Consider the following 18,753-nt stretch of genomic DNA (forward strand, 5'->3'; position numbering starts at 1 on the left):
GGCTCGGCCGAGCGGCAGCACCTGCCCTCGAGGGTGGTCTCCGCGGACCGAGGCGTGCCGGGCCGTGCGGAGAGGCGCGGCCCAGATGGCTACATCAGAGGGTCTGTTGCTTGTTTCTAGATTGTCAGTGGAGCTCCACTCCTGTGCGGGCAATTTTAATTAACACTAACTACGAAAGGGCCGCTCCGGGCACTTGGCGCATGTGGCTCGCACCTGCCTGCAATGCGCCGCGTGGGCCGCCCGCTGATGGCCATGGGGAGCCTCCCCGCTTTGCTCTGGCGCCGAAGCGCTGGGATTGGGACCGCCCTTCCTCCGGACCAGCTCACCCTGGAAAAGCTGGGAAAGCTGGGGTTGCTTTTTCGGGTTTCCTCGGACTCTGGGTCTCCGTTGGCAAAGACATGCCCAGTCGGGAGGAGTAAGGCCTGAGAGAGTTGTTTTAGTAAGTGAAACGATTTAATTTTTTAGATTTTTATTTTTAGGAAAGTTACGAATGCCGATAATTGTAAAAATCAAGAAGGTTCATTATGTAAAGCGGCAGCGCTGGGAATCCGTGCTCTACGGGCCTCTGGCATTGCTGCTCCTCCTGTGAGTGAGGCACTCACTGCCCTGTTTCCCTTACTGTCTTTTAAAGGTTGTTTATATTGCAGACAGCCTTGGAAGAGAGCTAAAGGCAGGCGCACTTCCCATTCTAAAACTTCAGGCTCCCTAAGCTCATGACTTCCTCTCCTGTAAAGCAACCCATTTGTGCAGGTGCCAGCTGGCCCTCTGTGCGTCTCCCTGGGAGAACTGGAATTCAGGGGACAAAAATGTTCATGCTCTGCTACTACTTCTGTGCATAATAAACATGTTTGGCGTTGATCAAGAATCCTGTGTCTTATACCAGCATCCACGAAACTGTGAAGTGTGGCATGCTGACTTGTTAGCTTGTAAGTAGAGGAAAAACTCAGATCTCTCCATTTTTGACAAGCAGCCTTCCCCCACCCCAGCCTCTTATCCAGGGAAACCTCTTTATCTCCCTTCATGGTTCTAAATTAAGCCTAGGTTTCTGTTTCTTGATTTTTTAGACATAGGCGCTGTTGTCTACAATGAATATTTCGTTCTTTCTTTCTTGCTGTCCTTCCTCCGCCTGCATCCTTCCTTTTTTCTCATCAATACAGATTGATCATAATTTGGGTCAGTCAAAAGCCTTGTATGCTGTTTGCCTAATGATACTAATATATTCACAGGTGAAACATGGTTGGCTATGATTACTTTTATTTTCTTTCAAACCTTTTTACCTCTGGAGTTAATAATTATCTTGTTTTTCCATATTCTTAGTTTTCTGTGTTCTCTCAGTGACTGAACCCTAAACTCTCGACCAAATACATGAAACTACTCTCAAGAAATTTGATGAGTTTTTCTCATAATTCATCTTCCTAAGAAAGCCGGGAGGTCAGGCCGTCTGGCCTGCTCTGATCTAGCACTGCCCCCGACCCTGCCACACAGCCGTCGTCCTGAGGCCTGTCGCCACTGCCCTGGGAACTCCCTTCGCCACTATGTGTGCTTCTCTTGAGTTTTTGATCTTTCTTTTTTCTTGGGTAAACATATCCCCTGATAGCTTTCTAATAAAGGGTGTGGAAAAGGTAAACTTTTTGAGAACTTGCATGTCTAAATAGATGTTTTATCCTCAAGTTGAATTTGACAGTTTAGTTAGGTATAGAATTTTAGGCAGGAAATACTTTTCTTTCAGAATTATAAAGGCCTGTGCTGTTGCCTCCTATCTTCCAGAAGTGCAGAAGTCTAGAACCACTTTGAATCCAGATCTTTCCTCACTCCTTTTGTAGAAATTGTCTTGGTCCCCACACTCCACATTTTACAACAATGTGCCTTGGTATAGTTCTGTTCTCAACAACTGTACCAGATACATAGTGGGCCCTTTCAAACTGAAGACATGCCATTAAGTTCTGGTAAATTTTATTTCTTTAAAAAACCTCTCTGTTGTTTTTACTTCTTTGATTGTTGTTGTTGAGACAGAGTCTTGCTCTGTTGTCCAGACTGGAGTGCAATGGCGTGATCTCAGCTCACTGCAACCTCCGCGTCTCAGGTTCAAGGGATTCTCCTGCCTCAGGTCCCGAGTGGCTGGGAGTATATGCACCCGCCATCACGCCTGGCTAATTTTTTGTATTTTTAGTAGATGCGGTTTTGCCATGTTGGACAGGCTGGTCTCCAACTCCTGATCTCAGGTGATCTGCCCGCCTTGGCCTCCCAACATGCTGAGATTACAGGTGTGAGCCATTGCGCCCGGCCCTATTTTTACTTCTTATCTTTGAATAAATATTCCATTCACATGGCACAAAAATAAGAACTATATACATTATTCCTCCTTTCTCCTTCTTTGGGTTGTACATGGTATCGTTTCTTGTTTGGTTGGTCAACACAGAGGTTAGGGACTCCCATCTTCACCCTGTTTTTTCAACCCCCAGCCATGCAGTTGAAAATCCACATGTAACTTTTGACTTCCTCAGAACTTAACTCCTAATAGCCTATTGTTGAGTGGGAGCCTTATTGATAACATAAAATGCATTAACACATATTTTGTATGTTATATGTATTATATACTGTATTCTTACCATGAAGTAAGCTAAAGAAAAGAAAATGTTGGCTAGGTGCAGTGGCTCATGCCTGTGATCCCAGCACTTTGGAAGGCCAAGGCAGGCAGATCATTTGAAGTCAGGAGTTTGAGACCAACCTGGCCTACATGGCAAAACCCTGTCTCTACTAAAAATACAAAAATTAGCCAGATGCACTGGTGGCACATTCCTGTAATCCCAGCTACTCAGGAGGCTGAGGCTGTAGAATCACTTGAACCCGGGAGGCAGAGGTTGCAGTGAGCCAAGATCACGCCACTGCACTCCAGCCTGGGTGACAGAATGAGACTCCATCTCAAAAAAAAAAAAAAAAAAAAAAAAAAAAAAAAAAAAAAGTTGTTAAGAAAATCACAAGGAAGGAGGAAAAAATATATTTCCTCTTCATCATTAAGTAGAGGTGGAACATCACAAAGGTCTTCAGTGTCCCTGTCTTCACGTTGAGCAGGCCAAGGAGGAGGAAGAAGAAGAGGGGTCAGTCTTGTCATCTCAGGGGTGGCGGAGGCGGGAGAAAATCCATGGATAAGTGGATCTGTGCAGTTCAGAACCTGCTATTCAAGGGTCAACTGTGTACGTAAAAAATTTAGTGGAATCTCCACCTTCCCTCACAAATAACAATTTTTCTTAGGTGTTTTTTTTTTGGGGGGGGGGTTATCCTATTTGTTTATGTAAATACAAGCAACTGTGGATATATGGTCTTATTTTCCCTTGTCCCTACATGTGAAGTGGCATCATATACACCTTTTGCACCCTGTTTTTTCTCACTTATAAAAATAATATATTTTTGTATTCACACTTAAATTGGGATATTTTATGACTTTTCTTCTCTGTTCTCTCTCTTCTCTCTTATTGGAACTGCCATTTTTTGATTATACCTCTTGGACTTGTCCTTGAATTTTCTTTTTATTCTAAAAATTTCTCTCCTCTGGGATATTCTCATAGCTTCATCTTTCTTCCTGAGGGCATTTGATTCTTTGAAAGTGTGTGTGCACACGCGCACATGCACGCTAATGGTACTGTGTTCTTGTTTCATTGATGAAATAGCTTCTAAGTTTCCTTTCTCATACATAATCTTTATTTTCTCCAAGTTTTCTTTAAAAAATTGTTTTGAACTGGGCATGGTGACTCACGCCTGTAATTCCAGCACTTTGGGAGGCCGATCGCTTGAGCCCGGGAGTTTGACACCAGCCTGGGCAACATAGGGAGGCTTCATTTCTGCAAAACACAAAAAAAACTTAGCCAGGCATGTGGTGCATACCTGTGGTCCCAGCTACTTGGGAGGCTGTGGTGGGAGCATCACTTGAGCTCAGGAGTCGAAGCTGCAGTGAGTTGTGATCACACTACTTCACTCCAGCCTGGGTGACAGAGCCAGACTCTGCCTCAAAAAAAAAATATTTTTTCCATGTGATTGGCTTTCCTTGCATGTTAGGGGATCCTGGATTGCCTGCACATGTTAAAACAGATAGGGAGCTCTGAGGGTAAATGTGTGGGAGGGGGCTGTTTCCTGTAGGGCGGGTGGCTGACTGTTTTCACTTGGGGAACCTCCTGTGCCAGTTTCTTTGTCGTTTTTCGGCAGGCAGGTCAGCTCGCGCAGAAAAGATTCTCCCTGTCTCCAGCATTCTGGCAGCAAGGGTGGAGAGAGGGCTGGGGTGGGGGCCTTGGCATCTGTTGACTGTTCCTGATTTCAGCATATTTCTTTTTTTTTTTTTTTGAGACGGAGTCTCGCTCTGTCGCCCAGGCTGGAGTGCAGTGGCCGGATCTCAGCTCACTGCAAGCTCCACCTCCCAGGTTTATGCCATTCTCCTGCCTCATCCTCTCGAGTAGCTGGGACTACAGGCGCCCGCCACCTTGCCCGGCTAGTTTTTTGTATTTTTTAGTAGAGACGGGGTTTCACCGTGTTAGCCAAGATGGTCTCGATCTCCTGACGTCGTGAGCCGCCCGTCTCGGCCTCCCAAAGTGCTGGGATTACAGACTTGAGCCACCGCACCCGGCCGATTTCAGCATATTTCGACTGCCCTCCACTGTGTCTGGTGTTTCTCGGTCCAGATATCCTGTCTGGAGAAAACCCTGCTGCAGGAGGGTCACCCAACTTTGAGGAACAAAAATGGATATCTAACTGTTTCTTAAACTGAGTTTCAACAACTTTCCTTATTTTCACTGACCCTTGCCCTTCCGATGTTCTTGGTCTTTGCCCAGTTCCTGAGCATTCTTGGGACTCTGTAAATCACCATGGGTCTCAGCTGGCCTGCGATGCCGTTTCCTTGGGTCAGCCAAGTAGTCTGCCCACCGTCCATCCACTTTCCACCTTTCCAACGCTGGTGCTGCCATCCCTTTCTCCCATTTTGGGGCTTTTAAAACTTTAGAAAATTCAGTTACTGTCATTTTGGTTGGTTATAAAGTGGGAGTTTGTGTTTATTCCATTGTTTTTACTTGGAATTTAAGTTTTTAATGTGGAGAATTTATAAACAAGACAAGCAATAAGAGGCAAGCACTAATCTTGCACCCCTTGTCCCTGGCGCTATTAACACCTCTGTATCTTTGCTGTGCACATTTACATTTTGTTAGAAAAATGAGATAATACACTATATGGTTTTTACTCTTTTTTCACTTAAATTATATGAAGAGCATTCTCCAATGTCAGTATTCTGCATTAAAAAAAAGATTACACAAAAATGTTATTGTGTAAAGTACAGATATGCAAAGAAAAAGCCCCATAGTCCCAGCATCCAGAGATAATAATCATTGTAATATTTTGGTATCTGTCATGCTAGTATGTGGGTATGTACAGGGCAAGTACCTTATTCCTAAAATAAAAGGAAAATAACTTTTTTTTTTTTTTTTTTTTTTTTTTTTAAAGACAGTCTTGCTCTGTCATCTACGTTAGAGTGCAGTGGCACCGTCTTGGCTTACTGCAACCTCTGCCTCTCAGGCACAAGCAATCCTCCCACCTCAGCCTCCTGAGTAGCTGAGACTACAGGTGAGCCAGTACACCTGGCTAATTTTTGTATTTGTTGTAGAGACCAGGTTTCACCGTGTTGTCCAGGCTGGTCTCAAACTCTTGGGCTCAAGCAATCTGCCTGCCTTGGCCTCCTGAAGTGCTGAGATTACAGGTGTGAGCCACTGTGCCTGGCTGACATATTTTACTTATTTATTAGTATTTTTTTGACGGAGTCTCACTCTGATACCCAGGCTGAAGAGCAATGGTGCAAACACGGCTCACTGCTGGTCTCGAACTCCTCACCTCAGGTGATCCGCCCACCTTGGCCTCTCAAAGGATTGGGATTACAGGCATGAGCCACTGCTCCCAGCCCCCAAAATACATTTATGCTTTTATATTACCTATATATTTACCTTTACCAGTACTCTTTGAGTATTCATGTGCATTTGAGTCTAGTTTCATTTTATCCTAAACGATTCATTCTCCTTTCATATTTCTTGTAGGGCAAGTCTGGTGAAGACAGGTTATCACAATGTTTATTTGGGAGTGTCTTCATTTCTTGTTTTTGAAGGACAGTTTTTCTGGATATAGAATTCTTGGTTGAGGCTGGGCACAGTAACCCACACCTTAATCCCAGCACTTTTGGAGGCCAAGGTGGGAGGATTGCTTAAGACTAGGAGTTTAAGACCAGCCTGGGCAAGATAGGAAGACCTCTGTCTCTTAAATTTTTTTTTTTTTTTATTTTATTTTGGTGGCACATGGTGGTAGTCTTATTTGAGAGGCTGAAGAGAATTGCTTGAGCCCAGGAGTTCGAAGCTACAGTGAGCTATGATTGCACCACTGCAAAAATAATTCTTGGTTGATAGTCTTTTTCATTCAGCACTTTCAATATGTCATTTCACTGCTTTCAGGCCTGCACTGTTTCTTATGAGAAGTCAGTTCTTAGCTTTACTTCTTTCTTTTGAGATCTCTTTTTCTTTTTTTTTTTTTTTTTTGAGACGGAGTCTGGCTCTGTCACCCAGGCTGGAGTGCAGTGGCGCGATCTCGGCTCACTGCAAGCTCCGCCTCCCGGGTTTACGCCATTCTCCTGCCTCAGCCTCCCGAGTAGCTGGGACTACAGGCGCCACCACCGCGCCCGGCTAGTTTTTTTGTATTTTTTAGTAGACGGGGTTTCACCGTGTTAGCCAGGATGGTCTCGATCTCCTGACCTCGTGATCCGCCCGTCTCGGCCTCCCAAAGTGCTGGGATTACAGGCTTGAGCCACCGCGCCCGGCCGAGATCTCTTTTTCAACAATTTGATCATGATGCATCTAAATGTGAATCCCTTTGAGTTTACCCTACTTAGAGTTTGTTCAATTTCTTGGATACAAAGATTAATGTTTTCATAAAATTTGGGGCGTTTTGGGCTACTATTTCTTCAATAGTCTTTCTGCTCCTTTCTCTCTCTTCTGGGATTCTCATTATGATTGGCATACTTGGTATTCTGGTACACTTGATAGTGTCTCAAAGGTCTCTGAAGCTCTCTTCATTTTTCTTCATTCTTTCTATTCCTCAGACTGTATAATCTCAATTGACCTGTCTTTGCACTCACTTGATTCTTTCTTCTGCCAGTTCAAATTTGCTATTGACCCCCATCTAGTGAATTTTTATTTCCATTATTGTATTTCTCAATTCCAGAATTTCTATTTTTTTGTCTCCTTACTGATAGTCCCAATAATTTGGTGAAACATTATTCTCATAATTTCCTTTAATTCTTTAGACTTTGTTTCATATTTACAATAGCTGATACCTAACGTCTTTGCCTAGTAAGTCTAACATCTGGGCTTCCTCATAGATTGTTTCTATTGACTGCTTTTTAAATTGCTGTGTATGGCATGGGTCGTATGTTCCTGTCCTTTGTGTCTTGTTTTAAATACTACGTCAATTATTGAAGTCAGATTACCTCCTCTCCAGGGTTTGCACCTGTTACTATTCCTTATTGTTGCTGCTTTTGTTGGTTCTGTGTCTTTCCTGGACTAATTCTGTAAATTCTGTATTCTTTGTTATGTTTGGTTCCTGAAGTCTCTACTCAGCCTAGTGGGTAAGCTAATGATTGGACAGATTTTCTTTTTAATGCCTTGAACCAATAAATTTTCTAGCTTTTATCAAGTGCATGCGTGTATATTTGTCCAGTCATGTCACTGATGTATCAGCGGGCAGTTTACAACTGCCTTTACCTTCATTTCTGGCATGAATTGGGTTTCAAGGTCGGCCAGAGATGAGAGCTTAGGACCCTCTCAGGACATGCATACATCCCTGCACATGCACATGGACTTCTAGATTCCCAGGATTATGCTTGAGCTTGTCAAAGCTCCCATGGACATCTTCCCAGATTTTTCCTTTTAAGTTTCTTGGTCAGCCTTTTGTTAGCCTCACCTGATAACGCTGCCTGAGGCAGCCACAGGGTTACCCAGTTGCCACTGATTATTCTGCAGGAAGGGCTGTTTTCAGAGTGAGCTGAGTTAAATAAAGACAGGTCCTGAAAATGGAGCTTTTCAGTGAGTTGCCAGACAAGTCAAATAGAGGCAGTTCTCTAGTAGTGGAGATCTGGGGGACCTCCAAATTCATTCTGCCTCCTCCAGTGGTTACTAGGTTGCTGGTTTTCACAGACACCAAGAGGGCTGTTGGTTTTCAAGGCTACCATGGAATAAGGAAGAGGGGCATGGGATTAGGGCAACTTAAAATGCCACTTTCTGCTCTGAGATTCAGCTGTTTTCCTTTAATAAACACGCCTCAGTTTGTTGCTAACCATTAGTTGCTTTCCAAAGTTCTGAAAAAGTTGATTTTGACATTTTTGCCAGTCTTGTTGCTTTCATGAAGGAGCAGATTTTGGGTGGCTTTTACTCCATCCTCATTGAAGTAGAAATCCTTTAGATATTAAAATTATAAATTTATACAGATCCTTTGGATTCAATCAACACCACAGGGTTCTTTTTATGGCCTCTCTTCCTGATATGCAAACACCTTTTTCCAACAGTGAGAAACTAAATTTGTATTATCTACAACACAGGTATGTATTTGTTTGACTTTAGTATATACATAAAAATTTCAGAATTGCTAACCCACACCCCTGTGAGAAACACATTTTCTTGAGTTACTTTTTAAAAAGATTGCTGGCTGCTGTGTTGAGAACCATGGGGAACAGGCCCTAAATCAGTGGGAGCAGTTAGGTGGTTACTCAGATTATTCAGGTTAGAGATGGCAGTGGCTTGGACCAGAGCAATGATGTGCAAACTCTATTGTGAATTTGAACTTCAGGGATGTAGGTTGTGTGCTGCTTATGCGAATCTAATGCCTGATGATCTGAGATGGAACAGTTTCATCCTAAAACCATCCCCCTCACCCCACCCGTCCATGAAAAAATTGTCTTCAACGAAATCAGTCCCTGGTGCCAAAATGGTTGGGGACTGTTGGTTTAAATGGTGAGGCATGGTCAGATTCCGGATGTGTTTTGAAAATTGAACCCATAGTATTAAACTGATGAATTAGACAGGAGATGTAAGATAAAGAATCAAAGATAATGCCAATTTTTGCCTGAGCAATTGGAATAATGGAGTTGCCATTAACTGAAAGCCTGTGGAAGAGATTCAAGTTCTGGGAGAAAGATTGGTTTTGCTCATTTTAAGTCTTAGACATTTATTATTCAAGTGCAGATAGATGCCCAGTTATCCACAGGCAGCTGAATATATCAGTCAAGCATTTAGGAGAGATGTGGACTGGAGACAAACATTTATGAGTTATCAGTGTATAGATGGTGGTTGTAGGAGTGGTCAGTGCCCTGCATATATCCTATGATCCTAGGAACTGCCAATGTGTTCCTGCCAACTTTCAGCTGCTATCTGGTTTTTCCTTCTTTTTAGACAGGGTCTCACTCTGCCACCCAGGCTGGAGTGCAGTGGCACAAATCACAGCTCACTGCAGTCTTATATCCTCAGACTCCAGGGATCCTCCTATCTCAGCTGAGAAGCTGAGACTACAGGTGTGTACCACCATGCCTTGCTAATTTTTAAAAAATTCTGTGTAAAGATGGGGTGTCATCATGTTGCTCAGATATATATTTTTTTTCTTTTTAAACTGTGGAAAGCAGTTCTGCTGGTACACATGGCAAGCCAGTAACTAACACGTGCTAGAATAGCCCTCACTCAGTTACCCTGGGAAGTTGTTATATAAATACTCCAGGTCTCTTGCCCCTTAGGTGGGATAATTCTGAGGTATATATTTTGCCAAACTCCCCAAAGTCTCCCTGTGGCACCAAACTCTAATTGCCTACTACCATAGCTGGCTTAACAGTAAACTTTTCATTGGCTGCTTTCTCTTTCATACACAGTTTCCCCAATTTCCTACCGATTACTTTCACGTGAAGCATTGTTTTACGTTCTGCTTCCGGGAGAACCCAAACTAAGATGGTTTAAAGCTATGACATTGGACGGGATCACCAAATAAGTGAGCACAGAGAAGAAAAGAGGTGCAGACTCCGTGTGAGTACTGAAACCCTGTGACACTGAGGGGCCAGGGAAATGAGGAGGAAACAGCGAAGGAAACGGGATGTGCAGGTGTTGCAAGGAGGTTGCAGGGAGGAAGGCAGAGCTGGATTCCAGTAGGGCTGGGGATTGTCAGGACAGTTTGAGGACAGTGCAGTGGAGGGTGACATAATGATGGGCCATGGAATTTACGTTGAATAAGGAGAGAAGTACAGGCATGAGGGAAATGACCTGTGAAAAAGCCATAGAATCAACGGATTGAAATCTCAGTGGGGTCAAAGAATTGTGGGGATTGAGGACCACAGGAGAATTGTATACACCATGGGGTTATTGGAGAGTGAGATACTTAAAACTGAGATTTTGGAGGGGTGCAGTTATTGTTATTAAAAGGACTGGGCTCTAGAATAAGACTATAGAACTGAGTGTCTTCTCACTGGAGGAAAGAAAAAGAGGCTGAGGGAGGCTGAGGTGGGCGGATCACTTGAGGCCAGACGTTCAAGACCAGCTTGGCCAACATGACGAAACTCTGTCTCTACTAAAAATACAAAAATTAGCTTGGTACGGTGGTGCATGCTTGTAATCCTAGCTACTCGGGAGGTTGAGGCAGGAGGATTGCTTGTATCAGGGAGGCAGAGGTTGCAGTGGGCTGAGATGGTGCCATTACACTCCAGCCTGGGTGACAGAGAAAGACTCCATCTCAAAAAATAAAAATAAAAACCCAGGGAGTGTATTAGACCATCACTTGGATATGGAAATCAGCAATGATTAGTAGTAATGGGGTGACACTGAACCAGGAGCTAAACTCTTCAACAAATAAGAGGGAGTAACCAGGCTGGGAATAAAAGATAACTGCAACAAGAGTGAAATGAAGACAGGTTTTTCTTGAACACTCACACAGTATTTAGTAGGTGGCAAACAGTTCTAAGCAGTTTATAAATAATGTCATTCAATCTTCATAACAACCCTATAAAACATGTACCATTTGACTCACTTTTACATATAAGGAAACAGAAACAAAAGAGGACAAATAACTTGCTCAAGGTCCCCAGCTAATGAGTGGTGTGCTAGGATTTGAGCCCAGGCAGTCTGGCTCATTCTAACCTCCATCCATACTGTGATGGCTATTCATTCCAATGTGGGGAAGGGGGGATATTTGGAGAATGATCTAGAAGCAGCAATGAGAAGCCAGAAAGGCACCTATCTGAACGAAAGCAGCCACTCTCAAAAGTGCTGCCAAGGATGCCACATACTCAGGGGGAAACCAGATTTAAAGCTGGGAAGTCTGTTTTAACTTGCAAATGATAATTTTGTTTCACTGCCTGTATTGGTCTTGTGTTGCCTTTGTTATTCCTTGCTGCAACAACTAGCACTTTCAGAAACATGTTGATAGAAGGTAACTGGCTTTAATATTTACTGAGAAATGTTTTATTTTGCAATTAAGATGACTGTTTAATTTTGATTTAGCAACAGATAACATTAAGAAAATATTCTTTGCAAAACTGAGTTTGCTAAAGCTACATGTTGAATTTTATCAAATATAGCTGCTAGAATTTTTCAGAATTTTTTCCCCTTCGGTTTTATTATAGTGATGATTTATCAACAGATTTTTATTATAGTGATGATTTATCAACAGATTTTTATTATAGTGATGATTTATCAACAGATTTTTATTATAGTGATGATTTATCAACAGATTTTTATTATAGTGATGATTTATCAACAGATTTTTATTATAGTGATGATTTATCAACAGATTTTTATTATAGTGATGATTTATCAACAGATTTTTCATTTTCTGAAATCTCGCATTCTTGGGATAAAAATATCTTGGCTATTGTGGATGTTTACTATATGACTAGAATTGATGTGCTCTTCATCTTACTCGTGATTACATTTAGGAACCACCCCCCTCCACCCCCGCCCCGCCCCCAGGACACTCTGTCTTAAGGTCCTTAGCTTTAATCACATCTGCAAAGTTTCCTTTGCCATATAAAGTAACAGTCACGGGTTCTAGAAATCAGGACCTGGCTATCTTTGGGGGCCAACTATTTAACCTAGCACAGACGCTTTAGGACTTTAGGGCTTAATTCTCTTCTGGACCCAGCTGAGAAAAGCTGTCTAGGCAATATGCTCGTTATATCTACAGATGGCACAAAACCATGCCACGTGACTGAATCAAGACCCGGCTGACTCTGAAAAACAGAACTCCACAAAGCGTAATTCAAAAGCGTGTGACGTGCTTGCATTCTGTGTGGAATGGAAGGATTCAAGATGTCAGCTGGCAATTCCAGGAAAAACTGTGATTAGGCTTTTCTTAGAAATGGCATCTGAAGAGCCTATGGCGAGGCCTGCTCTTCTAGGTCTGGTTGGACCCTACAGGGAGCAGGCCTTGACTTTGTGAGTGAGCCTGGCTTGCCTTCCACACGGCAATGCCCCCTTGGAGAGGAATCAGGATTGATGGTGAAGCCAGGATGCTACACAGGATAGATGCAGAGGAGTGTTACAGGCTTCTTCACGATGGGCAGATCGGGCCTCAAGTGGTCAGAGCTTTCCAAAGGTGGGTGTGCACAGTGGAGAATTTCCTCTCTGTAGAGAGAGCCCTGAGTCTGGATGACCATCTGGCAGGGATATGTAGGGGAAGAAGGTGGTGGGTACTGACTTAGATGATTACTTAAGGTTCACTGTCAAACTTTGAGACCCCACTCAACTACTTCAAATTTTAGTTGGGGAAACCAAGTCCCAGAGAGAGAGGTCACTTGGATTTATAAAGTTAAAAGCAGAGTCAAACATACATCTCACCACTTCTGGTCATCCTCAGATATTAATACTCAGTTTTTCAAACAACATGCAAGGAAATAAATTCAGAGGTAACATTTAACTATGATTAAAAAAAACCACCAAAACCATAAATTTTCAAGGCAGTAATTATCTCAACAGTGCTTTGAGAAGGAGCATGCATTTGCATTGGGGAGGAAGGCACAGAGTCGAGTCTCGGCTGTGCTGCTGAACCCTGAAGGCCTGTCAGAGGCTGCCTGGAATGGGATGAAGAGCAGGGAATCAGAAACAGGCAATCTGTCCAATTTTCAGTGAAACAAGTTTCATAATTTTAGAACCTCCCAACATCCAAAATCCTAGACACAATGTTCCTTTGAAAGAATATATTTTCTTACTAAGTTGATATCAGAAATAAGCAGTTTGTTCTTACACACTTTCTGAGGACCTACATTTCTATGGCATTTAAATCTTGGATATTTTTAATGAACATTAAATCCCAGGGAACTAACACTGCATTTCACAATCTCTGAGCACTGATCGATGTTCTTTTTAATCCTGTAGAATTTCTCCACATATTCAGAACGTCCTAAAAGCTCCACAAAATCTTCATCATGAGTGATTACCAGAAGCTGGAAGTTACGCTGCTGTGAGCGACTTTTTATTATCCTGAAACAATATATTTAGAACATATTATTAGTAAAGAGCATAACCCCTTCTTTGATTTGAAAAGTCACTGCAAACCTTGCCAGACACATGAACTTGTGCTGTGTGTGTCAGGGCCCCAGCTACCCTGCAGGAAGTGGAGGAGCGACCCTGGACCTTCAGGCCAGCCAGGCAGGAGTCTCATCTCCTCTCCAGACAGTAGGGACACATGGGCTGACTCCTCACTTAGGTCTGGTTTAGGGACTCATAGGAATACAAGAACTAGTTTCTTCCAGAAGTTCTCACTAAAGCAGGTATAATTATTTTATTGAGTTTTCCTTAATACCCAAACTGTTCAACTATAGAAGGCTTATTCCTTCGCCTGGGATTTTCCTGACCTGTTACTACTTTTCTCTGGAAGAAAAATTTTAAAGTAATAAAGACAAACTGCAGGTAAGGGGAATAACACTGCTTTCTTAAGAGCTGGGTCTACTTAGAATTCTGCCACCACCAGTCACTAGATGCATCATTACTATGACACACAGGGATGTGAGTGGGTGTTCTGGGAACATTTTGCTGAGGTAACCAGCAATGTGACTGAAACCTGAAAGACTTTTTCTTTTAGCTAGCCACTTATCCCCTTCCTGGAGCTGGATGTACTTGAGGTTTCAAAAGCACCTGCCCTTACTTGCGATGGCTGCAGAAAGGTGGCCCTGTGCTGCTCAGCTCTCCTTCTGGCCCTCTCTGCCAGTAAGCGTCTGTCTGGAGCCAGGAGTGCCTGAAACACCTCCTTTGACCTCAGGGAAAGTGCCTTTTTCTCTGCCAGCATAGTCCTTACGCAAGAGCTGCTTGACAACCTTGGCGTCTGTACCCACCCCAGGTGAATGTGGTAAAAGGTATGTGCAATTTTACCCTCACTGGATTTTACCTAATCTCGAATAAGCTTTTTGAGTAAGAGCTCTGTCATTCTTCACAGTTGTCTGACACATGTGGAAAGCTGGGGAGACAGTCCTAAATCCACTACCACTACCTACAGATGTCTTAGCAGGGCATGCTAATTGCTGTGCATGACATGTGGGTTCCTCTGGTAGGTTTACAGGAAAACCAGACCAGGAACCCCTCCAGTGACCCTCTCCCTGTGAACACACTTGGGGAGCGGCAGGATGTGTCTGGGACTGCTATTCACCATCTAGTTCCTTTAGGAGGGATCTGAAGAATTACTATCAAAAGGTAAAGCCCAGGGCCTGGCACCAACTGGCTTCCCCAAGAAGTGGGGAACACAGCTAGAGAACGTTTTCACCACAGAACTCTCTTGATCTTGAAAAACTATCACAACCTGTCCCCAAATGTGAGATACTTACTCAACCAGAGCATGTGCAAGAGATTCAATGTTTTCTCGGTCAAGATTTGTTGTTGGCTCATCCAAGGCAATGATGCCACAGTTGAGGCAGAACGTTTCAGCCAGGGCCAGGCGAATGATAAGTGAGGCTAATACCTGGAAAAAAGCCCCTATGTGAGAAGCCCAGCACAGACCTTCTCATCTCATGGCAGGCAAGCAGTCCTGACATGATCTTTTCAGAGGGAAAAGTGGGAAACATCACAGGTTCACTGTTAGGTAAAGCACTGCCCTCTGGGAGAGCCCAGCACTGGGACCAGATTCTTATGTCCTCCAGAAGGAGAACCTGCATGATCTCAGCCCATCATTCACCACAAAACAAAATGCTCAGAGCAATGCTGATGCCTTCACATAAAAAATTACATCAGCTACAACCAACTTGAGACCAAAGGCTAGAAACAGAGACAATGCCATTTATCTGTAATTTTAATAAACCTGTAGGATTAGCAACCTTAAAAATTCTTGACCTGGCTATTTTCCTGATAATGGGATCTGTCAGAAAACTTTGACACATTTTCTAGAGCCTCTCACTTTTTCTCAGCTACCTTTAAATTTCCATATTCTTGTGTATAATTCTGAGAGTGAGAGAATAAAAAAGAAAATCCTAGGTCAAAGTATCAGGAGTATAGAAGTGTGGTTTCAGTTAAGCTTACCTGTAGAAAATCCAAGTAACTGGAACTGTTAGGCATTTTCACGGTTACTAGAAACCTAATACTAAAACCCTCAGACTTAACTGAAGCCATCTGAAGATACAAGACACACAGAATTGACAGAGTAGGGCTATTCTGGGAAGTATAAACTACTCTGTTGTGAGCTGTAAGTCCCCTTTCCCCCTCAATTTGTGGGTGGGTGTGCACGAATCAGTGAGTTGGTAATTTTAGAATAGTTTACGTCTTGTCTTTGATGCCTAGGCAAGCCAGAAGACAGAGCCACAGGTTGGCCCTGTGAGGGACAGGCATTTCCTGTCTTTGAATCCAAACTGCTGTCAACTCTACCACCACCCACTCACATGCAGAGTCCCTGGCTGGCTTCGAGAGCCTCAACAAAAGCCAGTGTTAGGTAGGATGGACGCCCACCTCCATTATTTGTTCTCTCCCCTCACACCAAGGGGGCAATTATTGCTAATTAATTTTCATAACTCAGAATAGCTAGAGAAAATCTTTTTCCTCAAGATATTTTTGTAAGTATTTTTAATCCAAAGAGACCATGTTTCACACTCTGTATTTTCTCATTTATAATTATCACTAAAAATCACCAAAGTAGGTAGGAATACTGATTACAGATCACAAGGTTGGTCATTTTTGTAGACTGATTTAGACAGTAATCTGCAGATGCTTTAAATTGGTATCAGCGGCCGGGCGCGGTGGCTCAAGCCTGTAATCCCAGCACTTTGGGAGGCCGAGACGGGCGGATCACCAGGTCAGGAGTTTGAGACCAGCCTGGCTAACACGGTGAAACCCCGTCTCTACTAAAAAATACAAAAAACTAGCCGGGCGCGGTGGCGGGCGCCTGTAGTCCCAGCTACTCGGGAGGCTGAGGCAGGAGAATGGTGTGAACCCGGGAGGCGGCGCTTGCAGTGAGCTGAGATCCGGCCACTGCACTCCAGCCTGGGCGACAGAGCGAGACTCCGTCTCAAAAAAAAAAAAAAAAAAAAAAAAAAAAAAAATTGGTATCAGCTGTCTAGGCTGACAACATAATACATATATGCATGGCATGTTCTTTCTTTCTTTTTTTTTGAGATGGAGTTTCGCTCTTGTTGCCAGGCTGGAGTGATCTCGGCTCACTGCAACCTCTGCCTCCCGGGTTCAAGCAATTCTCCTGCCTCAGCCTCCCGAGTAGCTGGGATTACAGGCACACGCTACCCTGCCCAGCTAATTTTTGTATTTTTTTTTTTTTTTGAGACGGGGTCTCACTCTGTCCCCCTTGCTGGAGTGCAGTGGCCGGATCTCAGCTCACTGCAAGCTCCGCCTCCCGGGTTCAGGCCATTCTCCTGCCTCAGCCTCCCGAGTAGCTGGGACTACAGGCGCCCGCCACCTCGCCCGGCTAGTTTTTTTTGTATTTTTTTAGTAGAGACGGGGTTTCACTGTGTTAGCCAGGATGGTCTCGATCTCCTGACCTCGTGATCCACCCGTCTCGGCCTCCCAAAGTGCTGGGATTACAGGCTTGAGCCACCGCGCCCGGCCTAATTTTTGTATTTTTAATAGAGATGGAGTTTCACCATGTTAGTCAGGCTGGTCTCGAACTCCTGACCTCAGATGATCTGCCCTCTTCGGCCTTCCAAAGTGCTGGGATTACAGGCGTGAGCCACCATGCCCCCAGCTGCATGGCATGTTCTTTAAGCAAAAATTGCAAACTATGAAAATGGGTTAGATAATGTGAGCATCCATTTCTATGATTTTAGAATTTTATTTAAAAAAAATCAAGGGCTTAGAGGTGTTCTTAAGTGTAATCTTCTGCCTTAATCTGAAAGCAGAAAGCTCAAGAATCTGTGACATCTTTGTTACAAATCTGTGCACAGTGAAGGACCCAGCCTTGTTCCCCAAGGATGCCATATTCCTGACTCTTTAAAACTTCATTCCTCTTCCTGATTTCCAACGCAGGCTGTCCTCACAGAGCCTCACCTGATGAAAGGGGCCTGACCCAGCAGCTAAGTCTTTGAGTATATGGTGGTGGGGACTTAGTCCTATGAGGAGCTACTTCCTTAGTGAGACTCCCTCCTATGTTCATTCTGGCTTAAGCTAGAATCTGGTTTGCAATACTATGATGTCACCGATTCTGAAACATCTTATGGTTATAATTGCATCTTTTCATTCCTGCTGGCACATAAAATAGTGGTACATCTTATAACTGATGAGACGGTAACCTTATTCTGATAAGGAGTGCCATGAAAACTCTAACAGGTCTTCAGCTTCTTATTCTACATTTAGCCTATGCTGCAAGAATGCTTCAGGCCCTTCTTTTAAAAGTCTACTTTACATAATGTTGCAGGAAATGATGGTTAGCTTCAGGAGAGTGTAATAATAGTAGCTGAGCCTGATTCATATTATGTGGCAGCAAAGAGCTTCCCACCATTCAGGTGTAGCCTTGGTGCTTTCACTGCACTGATGTGTGTTTCTCTCTTTCAGTTACTTGGGTGAGTTGGCTCCCCAGGCTTTTGAGATACCTGCCTTTTGTCCAGCACTGCATCGTCCTCGCATATCCAAGGCCGTGTCTCCCTTCAGCATCACCACTCGGTAGTTATAATTCCGCCTTTTATCTGAAGCTGATACATTTTCATCGGCATCAGACCGTATTTCTATGTATTCAATATCTGACACAGAAAAAAGAATATTTTAAAGGAACCTATGCTCTGTAGCCTTTTGTCATTTACAAACGTTATCAAGTAAGCCTAGGAACAACACACGAGGCTGACATTACCAGGGGAAAAAAATGGCTGGTGTGGAACCTCTTTCTCTGGCTGGGAGGATTCAGGAGCCTGGTGGTTTGGCCAGAAGCAACCCAGATACTCCAGTTCCTCAGCCTCAACTCTGTCTTTCTTAGTTTCTGTTAAGAGCGTCCTCTGGGCTAGGCATGGTGGCTCATGCCTGTAAACCCAACACTGTGGGATGCCAAGGCGGGTGGATCACCTGAGGGCAGGAGTTTGAGACCAGCCTGGCCAACGTGGTGAAACCCCATCTCTACTAAAAACACGAAAATTAGCCAGGCGTGGCAGCACACACCTGTAATTCCAGCTACTACTCGGGAGGCTGAGGTGGGAGAATCACCTGAAGCTGGGAGGTGGAGGTTGCAGTGAGCCAAGATTGCGTCACTGCACTCCAGCCTGGGTGACAAAGAAGAGCGAGACCATCTGAAAAAAAG

At 43.7% G+C, this 18,753-nt stretch overlaps 1 protein-coding gene and 1 long non-coding RNA gene across 6 annotated transcripts in view; one reads left to right on the forward strand and one right to left on the reverse strand.

The window, feature by feature from the left end:
- The first annotated feature begins 205 nt into the window (after positions 1–205).
- Positions 206–18,238, forward strand: LOC126956044 (uncharacterized). Its single transcript, XR_007726219.1, has 5 exons — positions 206–439; positions 9,462–9,580; positions 9,929–10,079; positions 13,419–14,729; positions 18,021–18,238. It is a non-coding gene; the product is annotated as an uncharacterized LOC126956044 (long non-coding RNA).
- The window catches only part of RAD50 (RAD50 double strand break repair protein), an 86,926-nt gene continuing 81,111 nt past the window's right edge, over positions 12,939–18,753 (reverse strand). For 4 of the 5 annotated variants that reach the window (XM_050792735.1, XM_050792740.1, XM_050792738.1 and 1 more), the window contains 3 exons: positions 18,063–18,205; positions 14,861–14,994; positions 13,226–13,523 (listed from right to left, as the gene is read on the reverse strand). In XM_050792735.1, the coding sequence (XP_050648692.1) occupies positions 13,337–13,523; positions 14,861–14,994; positions 18,063–18,205 (464 nt within the window). In that variant the 3' untranslated portion in view covers positions 13,226–13,336. Of the gene's footprint in view, positions 13,115–13,225; positions 13,524–14,860; positions 14,995–18,062; positions 18,206–18,753 lie in introns of those variants that run through there. The other variant, XM_050792737.1, reaches the window with a different exon arrangement.

Source organism: Macaca thibetana, chromosome 6, assembly GCF_024542745.1.
Source record: "Macaca thibetana thibetana isolate TM-01 chromosome 6, ASM2454274v1, whole genome shotgun sequence".
NCBI classification, from domain to species: domain Eukaryota; kingdom Metazoa; phylum Chordata; class Mammalia; order Primates; family Cercopithecidae; genus Macaca; species Macaca thibetana.